The sequence below is a fragment of the Vigna radiata genome, chromosome 10, assembly GCF_000741045.1.
Source record: "Vigna radiata var. radiata cultivar VC1973A chromosome 10, Vradiata_ver6, whole genome shotgun sequence".
NCBI lineage: Eukaryota > Viridiplantae > Streptophyta > Magnoliopsida > Fabales > Fabaceae > Vigna > Vigna radiata.
In genome coordinates this window covers 6,817,256-6,838,213 of record NC_028360.1, presented here as the reverse complement: position 1 = coordinate 6,838,213, position 20,958 = coordinate 6,817,256, and the positions used below count along the sequence as shown (strand labels likewise).

Genomic DNA, 20,958 nt, shown 5'->3' with positions numbered 1-20,958 from the left:
TCGCAGGAGGGAAGGGAATGAGGTTTCAACACTTACTTTTAATTGATTTTCCATTTTTGTCCTTACTTATATTATATTTTCACTATGTACATTTCATTTTTTAATTTAAAAATAAAATAAATACAATTAAAACATGTTCTTAATGCCACGTAATTTAAAGTTATACTGTGAACATGTTAGGTAACATATTTTTTAACGGGATTAATTTAACGGCAAACCTCTATTTGTATCAAATTAACAAAAATAAAGATCCAATTGAGATCTTGAAAAAAAAAAGATCTAATTGAGATTCTGGACGAAAATAAGAACCACGTTAAACCTTATTAGAAAAAGAAAATTTATATATGAGAAACCTTTTAAAGTTTTAAAGATAATGTTGTATTGAAAAAAAGCTTTCATAATTATAAAAAAAAAAAGAAAACAGAATACAAATCTCAACTTATTATACAAATTTATTGGAATGAAATATTGTTGCCTATAAAAGAATTTTATTTTCTTTTTCTATAATTATAATTAACGCATTACACTATTAATATATATTTTATAATATTTTTTAATAATATACATTTTTTAAATGTTACTAATAGTAACACTTTTTAAAAGACATAGTTAATTTTTTATTGATCACACTTTAAGATATAAATTTTATGTAAAAATCATATTAATATTAATATATTTTAGTATTATATATAAAATATTAATGTTATATGTATGTATATAATATATAAATATAATCATATTAAATTAATATTGATTTTTATTTCAACTTATTATTTATGATATTAATATTTTAAAGTGCACATTGAAATATATCAATATTATATATTTATAGTTTTTAGTTTATTTATATACATGAGGAGACATACTTGGCCGTTTGTATATAGCATTTTTATTGTACTAAAAAAACATTTCTGAAAATTATTCTAAGAAAATATATCTAGTTATTTCAAGTAAAAAAAATATTTAATTAGTTTTAAACAAATGTATACTATTTTAGTAAATAAAAAAGATTATTTTTATTTATTAAAGAAAATAATAATCTAATTATAAAAAATAATTAAACAAAAATTTATATTTTATAATATATATATATATATATATATATATATTTATTTATTTACTTATTTTTTATATTTTAAAATAGTGTTGTTAAAACGGGTCATCTGTCACCACAGGTTGGTCACGAGTCAACCCAATCCAGCTCATTTATTAGTAAGTCAGAAAATTTGGAATTCGATTCCACCCATCACAGGTTGGTAGGTTAAACGAATTGGCTCACTGACTTACTTAATTACACTTTTTAAAATAAAAAAATTATAAATTTTTTATAATTTAAATCTAAATAAATTTCACTCTCAGATGATATTTTTTAAGATTTTTATAAGATAATAAATTAATACAAATAAAATTAAATAATCTCCATAAAAAAATACTTTTTTTTAACCCGATCCAAATTTTGAGATTTGCCATATTCCTTTTGAAAGGTTGTAACCATTTTTTAGAGTTATATTTTAAAATATCAATATTTTTATTTTAATGTTATCATTATTTTTATTTAATTTTTTAGTTAACACTGGCCGCGGAATCATTCGATCAGTTCTCATCTTCCAGCTCCAATGGGGAGCCTGTGGCGCGCGGCGCTTGGCATGTCAGAGAATTCCACCAACTACGACGGCGTCGAGTTTTGGTCCAACCCCGAGCGAACTGGATGGCTCACCAAGCAGGGCGAGTACATCAAGACCTGGCGCCGACGTTGGTTTGTCCTTAAGCAGGGCAAACTCTTCTGGTTCAAGGACTCCGCCGTCACACGCACCTCTCGACCACGCGGTGTCATTCCCGTCGCCACGTGCCTCACCGTCAAAGGCGCCGAAGACATCCTTAACAAGCCCAACGCATTTGAGCTTTCCACGCGCTCCGACACCATGTACTTCATCGCCGATTCCGAGAAGGAGAAGGAGGACTGGATCAACTCCATCGGTCGCTCCATCGTCCAGCACTCCAGATCCGTCACTGATTCCGAGATCGTCGATTATGATAACAACTCCGCCAAGCGCTGATGACGTGCTCTGCTATCCAATTGCCTCTTTCGGTGAATTATCCTTTTCTTTGTTCGTTTTACTGTATTTGTGTACATTATAATTTATTACATCGATCGCCGATCGTGCTCGTTCTTGCGAGGAAACTCTGTTTATGTACCTAAACTGCTATGAGATTGTAATGTTTTTGGGTTTCGTGGACATGTCCAATCTTTTCGATGTAATAAAGCTTATAACAAGTTATGTATTAGAGATCTCATCCCTTCATAATTCAATCAGAATTTGGGAAATAACAAAAAGAAAGGAATTTTGTTTGTTGTCCTCTTCCTACTCTGGATCAATGCAAGCCCAAGGTTCAGGAAAGCAAAAATGGTGTCAAAAGGAAGCTTTCCCAGAAATTGAAGAAGGAAAACACGCAAACACTTCCTGCGTGACAGCAGATTGATGTTTGATCATTGTAAGCATTGCAAAACATATTAGAGACAGCATTTGAATTAACAAAATTATCGACACAAAAACAACTCACAAACTCGAAATTTTACCCTTACTTTCGTGACGTACTAAATAGACTTTAAAAATCAAGTGGTTTAATAGTTTAGTATTTGATATTGTCTTAACTCAAGAAATATTGTTTTTCCAGTAATAGGGATTACTACATGGCTATAACAGCAAAACAATTCATAGTTTAATTTAATGCCTAGGTACATCTAGTTCTCTAATTTTGTATTCATTTTTCTCAAAATTGATTAGAACATTCAGAAGTAGTTACCTAATGCTGCCAACAATAATTACTTGACTCTCCTTATTGCTATCTTTGGTGTTTACAAGGATGATATTAATGCCTCTCAATGATCATGACAAATGATTTTTTATGGTTTACCATGTCTTTCACAGTTAACTGTGCCTTAGGGATTTTTCTTCCTGCATCACAATGCATTGATTTTAGGGATTTTTCTTCCTGCATCCCATATTAGAAGAAAAAAATCTAAAGTTCTCTCCTTCACGCCACAGCTGCTGCTGCTGCTAATGTCGCTGCACCTCGTTCTCCACTACACTCAGTGAGCGGAAGAAGAGAGAGCTCATTTTGGAAAGTTCATTTCGAAAGCTATCATTTATATTCCGAAAAGTTTATTCTAAAAGTTCTGTTCTGAAATATATCATATATGTTCGAAAAAAACTTATTTTGGAAATATTTTTTGGGAAAGCTCATTTCGAAATGCATTTTCAGAAAGTTAGTTCTAAAAATTCCAAAAAGTTTGTTTCGAAAGATTAGGTAATCAGGAAATCAGAAGTAGGAAGAAAAAGTCTGACTTTAACGCACCTTTTTTCGGATCATTGAGGCCCATGTGTGCAAAGCAGTCTGCATAATAAGAACAGAAATGAATAGTCATTTAAAGGGGAGAAGTTTCATACTCGTGTATACCCTGCATTATGAAGTTCTTCAGGTTAGAATTGTTTAGTTATCCAGAATCCGCATGCTACTAAAATCAAGTACAGAAGTAAACACATAGTTATAGAGGATGCAGAAGAAGCATACTAAACCGATACAGACAATTTCAGCTTGGAAAAGTAATATAAAGGAAAAATGTGTGTGTGTGTGTGTATATATATATATATATATATATATATATATATATATATATATATATATATATTTGGGTTAACGCAGTTAGGAAAATGAACACCATGTTGTTTACATGGTCGCCTAAAGTATATAGTTGGAATTTGCCTAAAGAAGAGACCTATATGCTAAACTGGACCTGGCTTAAAAGTTGGAATCATAAAATGAGAGTTGGATTATGTGCATACATTTCCTTTATATGCGATGCCCATCTACCCCTTACCTAGATTTAAAACAAATATAAAGTAGCTTACAAACAAATCAATATTTTAGCATGTTGATCCCATAATTCTAGAATTATACAAAATTAACAAAGTAAAGCCGCATCAACTCATTTAAGGTGATTCATCAAAATGAACAAATACAATCTCTCCGTAGAAGAAAAGATGCAATCAGTTTGTACAAGAAAGGTCATCCTAAAAAACTGGAGAAACGTAACTTACCTATAGCTGCAGATGACGTTAGAGGGAAGTCAGACAACACACTATCAACAGAGAAGTTTCCATTCTCAATGAAACTCAAGTGCTCGGAAACAGGGTCATAGCTGATTGGAATGTCATTCACGAATGTTGAAGCAAAGACTTCCAGCCCCACTGTATGCGCATTGGAGACCAAAGATGTATGAGGTTGTAGATAATGACTCTTTGGATCCACAGGCCATATGTAGTCTTTGGGAACAAGAATTCCTGAAGCAAATGTCTTGATAGATGTTAGATTTTTCAACAGTGAAGCATAACTCTGGTTGGTTGATGGATCTACTTCCTCGTTTTCCGGAAACCTGAAGACCAGTTTTGTTGTTTTTGGGTTGATGAGTGTTCTTATACTTCTGAGGAAACCGGCTTCAGGTGATGAGATGTAACTGACATTTAGACGTACGAAGTTTTTCATACTCAATTTGTGTTGTGTGTAGAATGCATCATGCTGCAAAAAATCCGGAAAAAGAGACGTTTACTTCTGTGAAAAATTAGAATACCACGTAAATGAGAATCAGTATACCTGTATATTCAACCACAATCCTGGCGGGGATGCTGTTTCAACCACATCATTCACAGTAAGAATTTCGAATGCATTGTAATCAAGCCTCTTTGTTCGTACGTAATTTCCCTGAACCACTGTCCAGTAACCAAAATAGTTAGCAATTCAGGTGTTTTGAAGAACAGGATTGAAGATTTCAACTCATTTATAAAGATCGAGAAAGAGATTATGGCATAAATCTATGAAAAGATTAGCTGTTTTTCTATTATCATCATAATTAAATACATCATTAACATGAGTAGAACTTACGGAAGACATTGTTGGAACGTAGCTCCTTTAAGGGGTAATCCACAGAAAAATAGCCGCTGGTTGTTACACCATTAACTTGGTAAGTGCTACTTTTACATTTAGCAGTTTGAGCAATATTAGTGGCATTTTCAAGCTTGAGGTCCGGGATGCAGATCCCCTGCGAATCTTTCGTTAATTGCACGTCACACCATAGAATGACATTTTTTAAACTAGCTATTACAGCAAAAAGATAAGCAATATCACTGGAATCAGGAAATATCCCTGAAAAACCACCACGAGCTATGACCAATGCTGGATTTCCTGCACCATATATAACTCCTCCATGTCAGCTTCAAGACACAAAGTACACACCACATTTTTTTCCATTCAAAGGACATGCCAAATTCTATTCACAGTACCTTTCTAAATTATATGAGTAGTAATAGGATGACACGCTTACGTGTCACTTACCCTCACTTAACACGGTCTCGGTCAGCTTTTTTTAAAAGAAATTGCAAACTGAGGGTAAAAGTGGAAAAGTGTAAATTGGGGTTTCTGTTTTGTTTGGGTTGTCAATCCAAAACCCCATTTTGGTTTTGTTTGAAAGAAGTTCTCCATCGTTCTTCATTGACGCAGTTGCTTTCTATTTTTGTGTTTGAGACGGTTCAATCTTGGTTGTGGAGACTTTTGGTGGCCGTGAAGTTGAGGTTTGCGGAGGATTCCGGTTGGCGTTTCGATTTTTCTAGCATCCGTCGTGTGTGGCTTTGAGGTAGGGTTTTGAATTTTTTTTTTCTCTCGTAGCTTCTGTAGTTTTTGTCGCCATGTATAGACAGTTTGTATGTGATATTTTAGCATTCTGATTTATTCACGGTGAGTTCGGGGGAAAGAGTCACGGGCTCTTGTTTTTGGGTTGAAGGGAGCCGGGGTGGCTTTGTTGGTGATGTCTTCTCTGAGCTTTATGTGTGGTGTGTCAGGAAACACGGGAGGAAAAAGCTTGAGACTTTTCACTTTGATTTTGACTCTGAAGAAGAAGGGTATATGAGTAGATTAAGGCATAATATGGGGTCGATTTAGTTAAAAAAATAGGAAGCTTCAGAAAGTCATTAATGATTTTTCATCTAAAAACTTAATTGGCCGTGGTGGGTTTGGGTTGGTTTACAAGAAACCTTGCCTGATGCAAAATAGTAGATTCACCCAAAATAAATTGCAAATAGTTATAATATATATAACTGTTATGCATGATAAAATAAGTTGAATTACTATAAGTCAGAAGAGTGATTAAAGTAATGTGATTGTAGTACAACAGAGCAGTAGTATTAGGCAAATGGGTGGCTGTTTTTCTTCAACTTTGTAGGCCTGGTCGGTCGGTTTCTAAAGTTTAATATTTGCTCATAAAATTAGTATATAAAGAAAGTTCCTATTATTTATTATTTAAATTTCATTTAGAGAAGTTAATTTCACAACCAATATAGAACAGTAGAATACAAAGCAGTTGTAAATTTTATCTTAACAATATTGTTAAGAGTTATGTTAAGATAGTATGTTCTGCGCATTGGTGAAAAAATTGCAATCTGTTAAAACATTATTGGTTAACTCCATATATTCTTGTGGAAATACAAGATCAATAAGTTATTAATGATCAGAAATCATATACTTACATCTTGTAGGATTATCACATTTCCAACTTTTAAGTGTGAACTTATTTTAGGATGATCAACGGCCTTGCAGTGAACACTTGCTTTTACAGTCCTTGTTGGATCCTGTGAAGAGGTGTCGTTTGCATAAAAACAGTTCAATATGATAGTTAAATGAAGTTAACATTTCATCATACCCATTAACAATAGACATGAACCAATCTGAATTGTTATTTTCATGTCACCCAATCTGCTATGCTCACAAGCTTTAATAAGACATTGCAACAAGGACACCTTACAAGTTCCTTTCAAGGAATCAAGGATTGAGATATGTTCAACCTCATATTTAACCACCAACCAATTCTGCAAATGAAATTATTATTCCCAAAATGTTCCTCAAATCACAAATTTTGGATGTCTATGAATATGAATTACCAATTAGTGTACTTACCATGGATGTCAATGAATTTTTCAGCCCATACCCAAGCACTGGATGTGAAGTCACGATCAAAACTGACTTTTGCTATATGACTTAAGAATTCTTGTGGGGGGATGTTTTCATTCAGCTGTCGGTTAAGCATAGCTTCCTCAGCGACATCAGCAGGGTCCAGAATGATACTGTTATTCGAATTGCATCTCTGTCAACAACCGTTGAAGTTCTATTAAATAGGTGAGTCAATAAAACTATATTTTGCAAAAAAAAAAAATGTTGTGTTGCCTAGAAGGTTGTTGAGTTTATTTAATGTTGGGATTTATATTCATAATCTTCCTTGTATTTGTCATCTTCTCAACTTGCTATTCATTTTTATACTGTGACATTATTGTTTCCATATTGGTCATTTGAAATTGAAATTCAAAATTAATGGTGCAGTAAATGGTTATTTCCTCGTTTGTAAGTGGTTATTTGTTAAACTGGTTATGTACATATATAAAATATAATAAGTTGATTATGAAGGATGACATTATTTACTCCACTGAGTAGTAATTATTCTTGCATTGGATTAATGTACGAAAAGCATGGACAAGAGAATATAAACACATGTTTGGATGATATTAAATTTCATGAACAACATTTAACGGTGTGCAGTAAGTGATTATTTGTTCTTTCATATGTGGTTATGTCTTCAATTGGTTATGTACATCAACAAAATTGTTTTAGTTGATTATCAATGATCATATAATTTAGTCCACTAAGTAGTAATTATTGTTGTATTCAATTAATGTAGGAAAACCTGGGAAATGGAGAATATGAATAGATCTTTGGATGATATTGAATTTGATGAACAACATGACAAAGCTGCAGAAGAATTAAATGAAAACCATGTTCAACCTAACTCAATCCCTCCAACAGTTGGAATGGTTTTTGAAAGTGTTAATCAAGCCAAGTCATTTTATAGACAATATGCAATATCAAAGGGTTTTGGAATTCGAACAAGGAGTTCAAGGAAGAACAGCAAAAACGAATTATGTTACTTCATGATGGTGTGTTCTAGGGCTGGAAAATATGTCGCCTCCAATCAGAATGAAATGATTGGACGTCCAACAATGGCTAATGATTGTGCAGCTCGAATGATTGTATCAAAAAGAGAGGAGAAGTGGTACATTTCAGCATTTGATGATGTACATAATCATGATCTTAGTCCAACAAAGTCAAGATTGTTCCGAGGCAATAAAAGGATGAATCTGAACGTCAAAAGAACATTAGACTTAAATGTCGAAGGAGGAGTTAGGATTAACAAGAGTTTTCGATCCTTGGTTTGTGCTACAGGAGGTTATGAGAACATGGAGTTTGTCGAACAAGATGTTAGAAATTATGTCGCCAAACAAAGAAGAGCATTATCAAAAGATGGTGATGTCAAGGCACTCTTAAACCATTTCTCTTCCATGAGAGAATTGAATAAGGATTTCTTTTTCGACATTGATGTTGATGACGACAATCGCATACTGAACGTGTTTTGGGCTGATGCACGAAGTAGGGCAGCTTGTGAGTATTTTGGTGATGTCATATATTTTGACACAACATACTTAACTAATAAGTATGACATGCCATTTGCTCCTTTCATTGGTGTCAACCACCATGGCCAATCAATATTATTAGGTTGTGGTTTGTTATGTTCAGAGGACACAGATTCATTTGTTTGGCTATTTAATTCATGGCTTCGGTGCATGTCCAACAGAGCACCCCAAGGAATTGTTACCGATCAATGCAAAGCAATGAAGAAAGCAATAGAACTCGTGTTTCCAAACACTCGTCATAGGTGGTGCTTGTGGCATATAATGAAAAAAATACCTGAGAAGTTACAAGGTTATGCCGCTTACAAAGATATCAAGCGACAACTTAAGCAAGTTGTGTACAATTCTGATTCAGTTGACAGTTTTGTTTATGGATGGGAAAGGATGATAACAATATTTTCACTACAAACAAATGAATGGCTTTCTTCACTTTATGAAGAACGAAGTAGGTGGGTTCCTTGTTACCTGAGAAACCATTTTTGGGCTGGCATGTCAACCACTCAAAGAAGTGAGAGTATGAATGCATTTTTTGATGGATATATTAACTCACAAACTACTCTTCAAGAATTTGTTAAACAATATGACAATGCACTACAACACAAGACAGAAAAAGAAACCCAAGCTGACTTCACATCCTTAAACACAACTCTTCCATGCGGGTCACAATCACTCATAGAGCGACAATTCCAAAAGCATTACACACATGCTAAGTTTGCAGAAATACAGTCAGAATTTAGAGGTAAAATTAATTGTTTTGTTGACGGTGTTGTTGTAGAAGATAAATCATCATATTACAAGGTGACGGAGGACTCCATTCATAATGAGATAAGGGAAGAAAGGGTATTCAAGGTTACATTTGAACGAGACACAATGAATGTCACTTGCAGTTGTTTGCTTTTTGAGTTTAGGGGCATTATTTGTAGACATTGTGTATGTGTCCTAGCACAAGAGCGAGTAACACAACTTCCTGCTAAGTATATACTCACAAGATGGTGTAAAAATGTCCGCAGAAAACACACGTATATTAGAGCAACATACAACAACAAAGAAAATGATCCACATATTGAACGGTATGATAACTTATGCAAGACTTTTGCAGATATTGCTGAGATTGCGTGTGAGTCAATAAACATGACAAAATTATTGGTTGACAACCTTAGATCATTTGTGGACCAGAATGGCCTACAAATTTCACCTTCACCTTACGTCAACAACAATACTCACAAAGAACAACAACACCTGCATCATGGTAACATAGGTCATGATGTAGAAACAAATACAAACAATGTTGACATCGAAAGCCTTAAAGTTGTGAAGCGAAAGGGTCGACCTAGGACAAAAAGGTTGAAATCCACATCTGAAAGACTAACAAGGAAGAAACAATCAGCAAAACGAAGTTGTCCAACATCTGTTCATATTGCTGTAAGTTATTACTTTATTATTTATTAACTTCATCAGTTGTAATAAACATTTGGTGGTGTTACAATTTCCAAACTAAGGCAATTTAAACTAACTTCATACCAACTACTCATAAAGGACACCATGATGGACGAACCGAATACAACATTCAACAATAACATTGATGGGACACTAAACACAGATTACACAACAACCAACTCAATTGGACCGGTAAGATGGTATTTGTATTTCATACTTCGTTGATTTGTCATTTACTACGTCTTACATATATTTAAATGTCATGCATTGGATGTTGTGTCATGTAGGTACCAACTGTGCAATCCCCTGAGTTCATGTCACTGCTTGCATCATTACACAATGACATGCAAAACACGTAATCGTCCACAACTAACATCGAAAATGATTTTGCATAAGAAGACAATGTTTTTGTATAAGAAATTTCACAATGAAGTTTAACTTCTTTGACATGTATGTAATGACGTTTTTTTGGTGAACTCGTGAAAGATGTGGTGAAAATGGATGTCATATTTAACCATATTGTACACAAATATTATATTTATATAATTTGTAAAACAACTTTGGTATTGTGGAAGTTATATTGATTTAACCTATTTTGTTAGTGTACAAAATGACTAACCACATAAAGTTCATGGTATAGGGAATTACTACAATAATGATTTTCATCAATTTATTCTTGTCTACATTAAGGTTGCATGTATTTGGTATTATAAAAACAAGTAAGATAAATTTAGCTTTATATTTTGTAACTTATATGCTATATTAATTTTAGTTAGTTGTCCAAAAATTAAGAAATAAAAAATATTTGAAATTTGGATTTAAAGAGTATACAAAATTTTTTTAAAAAAAAGTTACCATTAAGAATTAGGATTTGTAAATTTACTTTGAACTTGTTTTAAATAAAATAAGAGAACAAACATACATTGCTTTTCATACCATCTTTCCATATTTCATTCAATCCAATAAAATATTACTCCAAAATAAATTTTAGTTGTTTCATTTGTTTATTACAAATCAATCCCAAATATAATATGATTTAAGTAGCTAATTTGAGGTTGTTACAATTTTCAATTCTAAACATTTAAAAGCAAGTTTTCCTTTTAGATATCATTTCAAATAAGAACACATCCTACCATAATCTTCAACGCAAATTTCATACATTTGTCAGGGAAAAGTTACAACACAATTGTTCATCATTAAAATTATCCCGTTTCTTAATACAGCCGTAATGACTTTATGGAGCTTCACAATATAAACTCTACTTGAGCATTTTAATCAGTATAACCATGCACCCAAACCAGTTCACTTTTTAGTACCCAAATCTTTAGTCTCTGTGGAATAACCATGCACCATTCTCGATGACAAATGGAATTCGGTCTGGGGAGTATGAGTAAAGCATTAACATTTGGAAAAACACTAGATGTACACTGTGAAATTTGAGTTGGTACACTTTGATTTTTCCGACACCCCTTCAAGTTGAACATGACAATTTATAACGTTTGCTTCAACTATATTCATAAAATATTTAAGTGTCATAAACTTAAACCATAAGTTATCAACCAGGTCCACAATTCATTGCAGCTCAACTTTCATTTTGGAAGGGAATACAATTGAAGGAATTCTATCATCTGTTTGAAGAGGAGCAAATCCCTAGAACATGGTCTTAAGAGATTCAAAACAGCTCCAACTCTGCACCAAAATCAATAGAGCATGTATAGAAACGAAGCAAATCAAATCTATAACAAAACAACCCTTTGGCCCTTTTCTAAACTCTCATAAATAAGCATATATAGCCTTTTCTCTCAACTCTCTTGTTCATATCAATTGTTAAGCCATTACCTTCCCCTTTAATTTTTCCTCGTTCACATAGGTTGTAGTGATAAGTATCTATCAAAAGTTGATTGCATGAGTGCTTGTATCTTATCCAATGCCTATAAATTCAAAGCTTCTGATATATGTAAGTTATTAGCCTTCAATTTGTTTGGTGTATGGAAACCTCAGCAATTTATTATTCAAGAACAGATTTTTCTATGTCCATTTATAAAAGAATATGAAATACTTCACGAACATCGGTAACTCAATAAAAAATTCAATATAAGATTTTAACAACACAGATGCATTTTCTAAAGATAATATTTACGTGCAGTTTCAGGAATTAATAAATTTGGTTTGAAAATTTGAAGCCTTCAAGAAATGACTAATAATAGCAGGTTAAGCTTCCAAGGCGACTGGAAAGGACAACTTTTATTCTCTAAAATATAAAGATTTGGTAAAGTTACCATTGCCTCACACATTCTAATTTGCACAAATCTGTAAGTGAAAAAGAATAGAGACAATTCCAAATATTGAATACTCTCATTTCAATCCACAGTAACTTTATAATTGATACATAACCTGTGTGAAGATAACCTTTGATTTGGAAACACGAACGCGAGATCCAATCTTTATAATTGATACATAACCTGTGTGAAGATAGTTTATATTTTTAAAAGTAAATATTATAAATTCTTATAGAACGCATAATATTATAGAAGTGAAATATTTAAACAGGTATTAATTACTATTTTTTTTTCCTGACATCTTCATATTTTAAAGATTATGTATGATATTTTTCATTGTTAGTTCTGAAAAGAATATCCTCTTGTTAAATAATTTTTCAACTATTCTACATTCCTCTTATATGTTTATTTATCTTTTTTACAAAATTAAGTGTCTCGACATTATTTTCTATATATTACTTTTAAATTATATACAATATCGATCAAAGCTAGCTTAATAAGTAAACATATTGGATATATAATATATTTGTTAATTGTTTTATCAATTATGTAGAAGGACCAATAAGTTATTACTTTAAAAATTTATATCATTTATTAGGAGGGAAATTACAACCAATCTGATAAAAGATATAGAATATCAAGGCAGTCATGAAGTTATTTATCTCATTTGGAGATATGTTAAAAACATATTTCCAACTAAAGATAAACAAACTATATAAAAAGGATTTTCTACTATAAGAAGATTCGCAGTGTCCTTTGCCTTTGGAGGCAGACAAATGTATGATTCATGTTTTATTCATATATGGGGGATAAAATACGAAAAACATGTTATTCTTGGCTGAATAGGGTGATTTGTTTCCTAAGTAGTGGTTCTTCATTTTTTACAATATATTCAAGACATGAATTATTATATAAAGAAGAAAAAATGGTATGTAGTATGGTGTACAATCTGTGGTGTGTATTGAAGAAAGGAATCGAACTGTGTTTAAGAATTATAGACATTCTGAAGGACGTACTAATATGAGAGATAAGTTTTTGTTCGTTGTCCTAGATGATATTGATGACCAAATTAATACCCTTTTATGCAATGGATTGTGAATGTTTGGACTCTACTAGTCAGGGAGTATATATAAAAGCACCTTTAGTGGTAAAATTTAAACCTAATATTAAGATTATGAGTGAAAGAGAGGGAAAAGCTCCACCATAGAGAATGGGTTATTCTCCAATAGGAATTCTTAAGACCACTAAAATAAGAAAAAAACACTTTTTAAAATCCTTCCCTACTACCAAAAAATTCATGTAAAACATAAAAAAATTATTGTATTATACCCTTCTGAACGAGCGGCAAACGAAGGTTCGTAGTCAAAACAGTCAACCGACCGACTGTTCCACAAGCAAAAATCAGGTAAGATGGCTAATCATTAATGACACATTAATACGATTAATGATCATATTAAGGATGAATATATGGTATTAATGGACCGTTAGCAGGTATATTAGCAGGTATTATTGGGTTTGATTGCCTAAAAACATAGTACATTGATGGTTAATCAATGTGATTGGCTGCCACAAGTCCAAAAAACAGAGAAAAGAAACTTCCTTTGTAGATGACTTTTATACTTATCTTGTTGATAGTGATCCAACAAGCTTTGTAGAAGCTACTAGTGCTCCTGATGCAAAACAGTGGGATAAGGCCTTTAGGATTGAAATTGAATCAATTCAGAAAAACGATACTTGGACTTTAGTAGATTTGCCTAAAGGAGCAAAACCCATTGGTTGTAAGTGGATCTTTAAGAAGAAATATCACCCTGATGGATCCATAGAAAAAATATAACGCAAGATTAGTAGCAAAAGGTTTTACTAAAAAACCCAACATAGATTACTTTGATACTTTTGCTCCTATGACTAGGATTTCCTCTATTCGAGTGTTATTAGCTCTAGAAGCTATCCATAAACTAGTGATACATCAGATGGATGTTAAAACAGCCCTTTTGAATGGTGATTCAGAGGAAGAAATTTATATGACTCAACCTGAAGGGTGTGTTGTACCTGGTCAAGAGGAGAAATTTGCAAACTCTTAAAATCTTTGTATGAGTTGAAACAAGCACCAAAACAGTGGCATGAAAAACTTGATAATGTATTGTTTTATGATGATTTTTCACCTAATAATGCTGATAAATGTGTGTACTCTAAATTTGAAAATGGTGATTGTGTCATTATATGCTTGTATGTTGATGACATGTTAATCTTTGGTAGATGCAATTAAATTGTTGGTAGAACTAAATTGTTTCTAGGATCAAAATTTGAAATGAAAGACATAGGTGAAGCCAATGTGAATTTAGGTATTAGAATCATAGGGAAGACAGATAGTATATTACTATCTCAAGAACAATACATTGAGAAACTTCTTAAGAAGTTTATGTTTTATGACTTAAAATCAGTGAGTACCCCTTATGATGCTAATTCTAAATTAATTAAAAATAGAGGATAATCAGTATCTCAGCCTCAGTATACCCAGATAATTGGGAGCTTATTGCACTTGATGAGCTTTTCTAGACCTAATATTGCTTATGCAGTAGGTAGACTAAGTAGGTACACTCAATGTCCAAATCAGGAACATTGGGATGTACTTGTTAGGCTTATGAGATACTTAAGAGGTTCAATGAACTATGCCATTGAATACAGTGGATTTTCCGGTGTACTAGAAGGATACAATTATGCTAACTGGATCTTTGATTCAGATGAGACAAAATCCACTAGTGGTTATGTATTCACACTTGGGGGTGGTGCGATTACATGGAGATCAGCCAGACAAACTATTATTGCAAGATCAATAATGGAATCTGAGTTTGTTACTCTTGAGATGACTGGTAATGAGGCTGAGTGGTTGAAAAACTTCTTAGCGAACATTCTACTAGGAATGGAACCAACCCCGTCGGTATTGATACACTGTGATTGTCAATCGACAATAGCTATAGCTAAAAACAAGAATTACAATGGAAAGAATAGACATATACAATTGAGACACACACTAGTGCAGAAAGGACTTTAGACATCTGTTATTTTGAGCTTTTAACGTCGGATCTCTGTCCAACGTCTATACGGGTGACGTTAATGAGACGTCGGACCCTTTAGATCATACGTCTCTATAGACGTCGAACTTATATAGGTCGGACGTCTATATAGACGTCGGATCCATACAGGTAAGACGTCTCTGAGGTTGCTCCTGACTAATGGTGATTCGAGTTTACAATTTTATATTTTAGTTGAAGAGAATGTATTGTATATTTTTTTATTTGATGGTTTTAAAAATGTAGTAGAGGGTTGGAGAGTGCAAAACGCAAGCCGCCAAAGAATGCCGCCCAAGGACACGAGAATAACTGCACCAAAATCCAACGAAAACGCATTTTAATCGGTTCAAATGAAAGATAATGCATCAAAGAATGATGTAATCGGAGAAGAACTAATTTAAAATGGTGCAAAAGTGAGAAAATGAACCTGAAAAACATAACCCGTAAAGAGAAAACGTGACGAAGATGATGAACAATGAGTGCGCGTAACGGCTGTCTCGCAATTCAAATGAAAGATAATGCATCAAAGAGTGATGTAATTGTTGTAAAACTAATTTAATACGGTGCAAAAGTGAGAAAACGAACCTGAAAAGCGTAACCCATAGAAAGAAAACGCGACAAAGATGATGAACAATGAGTGTGCGTAACGGTGTTTTAATGCCGACATTTAGAAGTCAGTTCCCCTATAAAAGATGTCTAAAAGGCTTTAGAAGTCGGTTCCCCCCATAACAGACGTCTAAATGAAGTCAAAAAGTGACTTTTTAAATTTCTGGTTTAGGGTTTAGACGTCGGTTCCCCCAATAATAGACATCTAAAGGACTTTAGAAGTCAGAGTGGGAGGATCAGACGTCTAAATGGAGCCTAAAAGTGACCTTTTAAATTTATGGGTTTAGGGTTTAGACGTCGGTTCCCCCAATAACAGACGTCTAAAGGGCTTTAGAAGTCGAAGTGGCGGGATCAGACGTCTAAATGAAGCCAAAATGTGACTTTTTAAATTTTTGGGTTTAGGGTTTAGATGTCGGTTCCCCCAATAACAGACGTCTAAAGGGCTTTAGAAGTCGAAGTGGCGGGATCAGACGTCTAAATGAAGCCAAAATGTGACTTTTTAAATTTTTGGGTTTAGGGTTTAGATGTCGGTTCCCCCAATAACAGACGTCTAAAGGGCTTTAGAAGTCGGTTCCCCCTATAACAAACGTCTAAATAGAATAAAAAAATATGTTTTATTAACTTTTTCGTTTAGTTTTGGCGTCTATATAGGGGAGTCGACGTATATGATGGTCTATAGACATAGGTTATGAGGGCACGAACGTCTATAATATTATAGACGTCGGGACCCCTCTTAATTGATGTCTATATTGGCAACTTATTTACGAAAGTACCATCGGTCATTAATTTACGTCGGACCCCCACTTAACTGACGTCTAAGGGGTGACGTTAAAAGTCAATTATGCACTAGTGACAATTTGGTGAAGCAGTTGCTAAAAAGTGGAAGTATTTCCATTGATTATGTGAAGTCAGAATGGAATCTAGCAGATCCTCTAACAAAACCCCTGGGAAGACAAATGATATTAGAAATATCGAGGGGAATGGGACTTAAGCCACTTGCAAACAAACAAGTGATGGTAACCCAACCTTTGTGATTGGAGATCCCATGAATAAGGTTCATATGGATAAAAATAAGTCACTTGTTAGTTCTAATAGCACTAAATTGATTTTAATCAATTATGTCTCTGCTTATGGTGTGTGTGAAAGTGCTAGAGACTGCATTATTGAGAGGCTAAACTTTGTTATTAAAATTCTATGTGGTGAAAAAATTGTAGTTTAAACAAAGTTTCTACTGAAAGTTGAATTTATTCAATTTCTACTGAAAATAACTTTTTAAAAATCTTGATTGTAAAAAATATATTGATGATTTATTTTATATATATATATATATATATATATATATATATATATTCAAATGATAAAAAAAAATACTATTTTTTTAGTTAGCTTATACCACTAAAATCCCGAGTTTCCAGCTTGCACGGAGGATAACTTTAGCTTGGTAAGGATAAAACTTTTGTATATAAAAAACTTAGCTGACTTCAACAAGTGACTCCAAGTCCTCACTTCCTTAGCCAATCTAGTTATAAAATCATCAAATTAACATATTAATATAATTTTGAGGCACAAGAACACGGTACAATACAGTATATCAATCCTCAGCCTCGTTTATTTTCTTTTTTACCAGTAAACTTCAATTAAAATTCAAATGTAATAACGCACGGATAACTTTACGAAAAATGATATTTTAATACTAATTTTTTGACATTATTTTGATACTGTACACATGTCAAAATGTGGTTGGACGATTTCAAATTAAAAAAAACTTTGGTTTTTTTCTTCTAAATATGCCCTTACTTTAGCTTTTCTTAATTTAAAATCGTCCAACTACGTTTTGACATGTGTGCAGTGTCAAAATGGTGTCAAAAATTGGTGTTAAAATATCATTTTCCTAACTTTACTAATAACAACAAATTAACACGAACTTGACGAAGAAGAGCAAAGGAAAGTGAAATCAAGTTAAGATAACCATAAATTATCTCATATCACTCTTTTTTTCTTATATGTAAGATAAATATATACAACTGAAACATAATTAATTGCATACATTTAGAAGAAGATTAAGGAAAACTCCTTAAAACTAATTAAGTATCTTACCTATCTACCTAGTTCGAAACCCAATCTCCTATTGCTCGACGTCGAACTCACATTCTCCGCATTCTCTCTTTGTCCTTTGTCTTCTTCACTTTGTCACTGATCAGGCTTACAATCTATTGATTCTCAGCCTAAAAAGAATAATAATCCTATTTGTCATCTCATTAACACCCACACAGAGTTCAACCACTAGACGTCGTTAGACTTAATTTACCAGTAAGGATCGAATTGTTATAATATTTACAAAATTAAGACTCAATTAAGATATCGAAAAAGAAATGAACTAAATTAAGATTTCGAAAATAAACACTTCCTAAATAATTAAACCTTAATTTTAACTTTAGCTCACATGTCAATAGTAAAACACTCATAAAACCAACCAACATTATTAGCTACACGTGACTTTTAACCCAGCAAACACAAGCTCTTCCCAACTAAACTATATATTATTTGTGAAAATAAACTTTTTTTTATTAAAAATCCTTAAACCATCTAAAATTCTTATATTTATAATGCACATTTTTTTTTATATTTTACATTTTTGAGAGAGACATTGAAAGAAATATAATGATGTGTTAAATTTAATTTAGTTAAATACATTCAATTCCATTTAAATTAGTTAAATATATTGAATTTAATTTGACTCATTTTTATTTCAAATCTAGACTCAAGCTATCACAACCAATTGGTTCTGAAAGAGATTACTGGAACGTATAGCTTCTTTAAGGGTGTGTTCACTTCAGGGTGACACACTGTTCAAGCTGGTTATCGAGCGATTGATTTTAAAAAAAACGCGTTCACTTCTGTTGAATGGCGAGCGATGATTTATGGTTGATTGTGAGATTAACACACTATTCATTTACCCGCAGATGTGCGAAGATTTGGAGGTATGATTCAGGCTTTGTCTAAAATGCCCTTGTTTCATTTTAAATATTTCTCGGTTGCCCTCACCACTTGCACCAGTTTTCACTGTGTATTCACGAGCCTTCAACAAATGAGATCCCTGACGTTATGTGCTTGATTCAGGCATGCCATGGAATAGTGAAGATTTGTTTTGTTGATTCTATATGGTTGTTGCTGTTATATTTGCAGTGTGGTAGATGAAGAACCGTGGAAGACGAAGAAAGGAGATGGTCGGCTGCGAGCTCGCGGTGACGAAGAAGACGAAGAAGAATCAAATTGTATCCGGTTACGGAGGCTGTATCCAGTTACACCAAGCCATGAAAAAGCACCAAGTTTTGTATCCAGTTACCCATACACTTGTATCCGGATACACTTTTCTTGTTCACAAAATGTAGTATCCGGATACGCGTTCTTCTTCCACAAACTTGTATTCGGTTACTTTTTCTTCTTCTTCTTCTTGGGACCCCCTTTTGCTGCCATCGTGGGGCATAGCGCATGAGGTGCAGGTGCTGCGCATGAGCTGCAGTTGGTGGAGGTGGTCGACGCTGTTGTTTGCACGCCGTTGTTGCCTTCATTAATAAAGAGTGGTATTGATTTGCAGGTTTCCTTCATTGTCCCTTTATTCTTAGCTAAGCGAAATCAAAGTGTTGGGACCTTCATTTTGTTGCAGTTAGCGTTGTGGATTTTATGTTAAGGTGAGATTGCATTTGATTTCCTTGCAATCTGTTTGAGTGACGTTAGAATTATTTCAGCTTTATACTATGATTTCAGTTTTATACTATGATGTTTGATTTGGGTTATATGATTGAAAATTTTGTGCAAGGTACTAGTTGGTAATTATATTGGGCTGTTTCCTTTATTAGGGTGAGGTTTTGAAGTTTAACATTTCAATTTGACAATCTTGTGAACAAATTCTGAGTGGCTTTGCATTGGAGGTTTACGTTGTTTGGTCACTCTTCATTTTATTTTCATAAGTCTTCAATAGGTACGTTTTATTATCTATATTTAAAGTAATTGCTTATAATAAATATATGAAATTCTTGTTATTTAATTTTATTTTATAAGTTATTATGTGAATATAACAATGTTTTAAGAATGTTTTATAATTTGTTTGTTTATGATTATTGTTTGGAAATTTGTAATAAATATACGAATGTTTTATAATTTGTTATTTAAATATTTTTGTTTTTTTTTTTAATTTATGAATTTATTAATGTATTTTATTAATGTATGAATCTTTGTTATATGAGTGTATGAATATAGGAATGATTTATGTTTAATGCAACTATTGAACGACAACAAATATATTTCTATGTTATTATGTTTTGACTTCTTATTTCATGTAATGGATAATTATAACTTGGGTTAATTATCAGCTGTCTACAACATTAATAAATCTCAATTTCATAACAAATAAAATAATACTACTTAAAATTAAATTCTATCACAAACAAGTACTACATTTAAAAAAAAAAATCATTTCACTCAAGTATAATTGAATTATATTTTTAAAATTATATTTAATAATTATTCTAAATTTTTAACTCTTAATAAAAATTTTTACAATTAAATATAATATTAACAAATATCATTTTATATTACTTTAATACCTAGGGACATTTTGGTAATCTTCAAATTCTACCAATTAAACAAATTTTTTTAAACTGTCACATCAATCAAATCTTACACTAATTCTCACAAAATTCACCCCAAATTCACTCTCAATTATTTTCAATTCCACTCAACTAAACACAAAAAAAAAATCATCCTCAAATCCCCTTAAATCCCCTCAATCACTCTCCCCCAATCACTCTCTCCCATCACCCCAACTAAACACACCCTAAAGGGTAATTTCTTTTTAGTAATATTAATTTGAAAAATTCATATATCGAAACATTAAATTATAATAATAATTATTTTTGTCTAGCTTAACACTCTGAGATGGAATGATATTTTCTACCTTAAATTGAAAAAAACTTAAGATTAAAAAGATGGAATGAA

The 20,958-nt window shown here is 32.6% G+C and overlaps 3 protein-coding genes across 4 annotated transcripts; 2 read left to right on the top strand and 1 right to left on the bottom strand.

Annotated features, from left to right (window-relative positions):
* The first annotated feature begins 1,571 nt into the window (after window positions 1–1,571).
* LOC106775654 (pleckstrin homology domain-containing protein 1) lies at window positions 1,572–2,329 on the top strand. Its single transcript, XM_014662796.2, has one exon. It carries the CDS (start codon window positions 1,617–1,619, stop codon window positions 2,055–2,057), a length of 441 nt encoding a protein of 146 aa, XP_014518282.1. The 5' UTR covers window positions 1,572–1,616; the 3' UTR covers window positions 2,058–2,329.
* A 24-nt stretch (window positions 2,330–2,353) lies between these two features.
* On the bottom strand, window positions 2,354–5,272 carry LOC106774733 (glycerophosphodiester phosphodiesterase GDPDL5-like). 2 transcript variants are annotated; one of them, XM_022786754.1, is made up of 5 exons: window positions 4,942–5,272; window positions 4,654–4,769; window positions 4,101–4,578; window positions 3,358–3,396; window positions 2,354–2,957 (listed from the first exon to the last, which is right to left on the bottom strand). In XM_022786754.1, the coding sequence occupies exons 3-5, from the start codon at window positions 4,543–4,545 to the stop codon at window positions 2,872–2,874; spliced, it is 570 nt and encodes a 189-aa protein (XP_022642475.1). In that variant the 5' UTR covers window positions 4,546–4,578; window positions 4,654–4,769; window positions 4,942–5,272; the 3' UTR covers window positions 2,354–2,871. The 2 variants fall into 2 exon arrangements, with proteins under 2 accessions (XP_022642475.1, XP_022642476.1); XM_022786755.1 differs by having other exon boundaries at window positions 2,932–3,460; window positions 4,654–5,272.
* Window positions 5,273–5,502: 230 nt separating this feature from the next.
* Window positions 5,503–10,530, top strand: LOC106775651 (protein FAR1-RELATED SEQUENCE 6). The gene is made up of 5 exons (XM_014662793.2): window positions 5,503–5,689; window positions 7,030–7,224; window positions 7,781–9,989; window positions 10,104–10,196; window positions 10,292–10,530. The coding sequence occupies exons 3-5, from the start codon at window positions 7,794–7,796 to the stop codon at window positions 10,361–10,363; spliced, it is 2,361 nt and encodes a 786-aa protein (XP_014518279.1). The 5' UTR covers window positions 5,503–5,689; window positions 7,030–7,224; window positions 7,781–7,793; the 3' UTR covers window positions 10,364–10,530.
* Window positions 10,531–20,958: the final 10,428 nt, after the last annotated feature.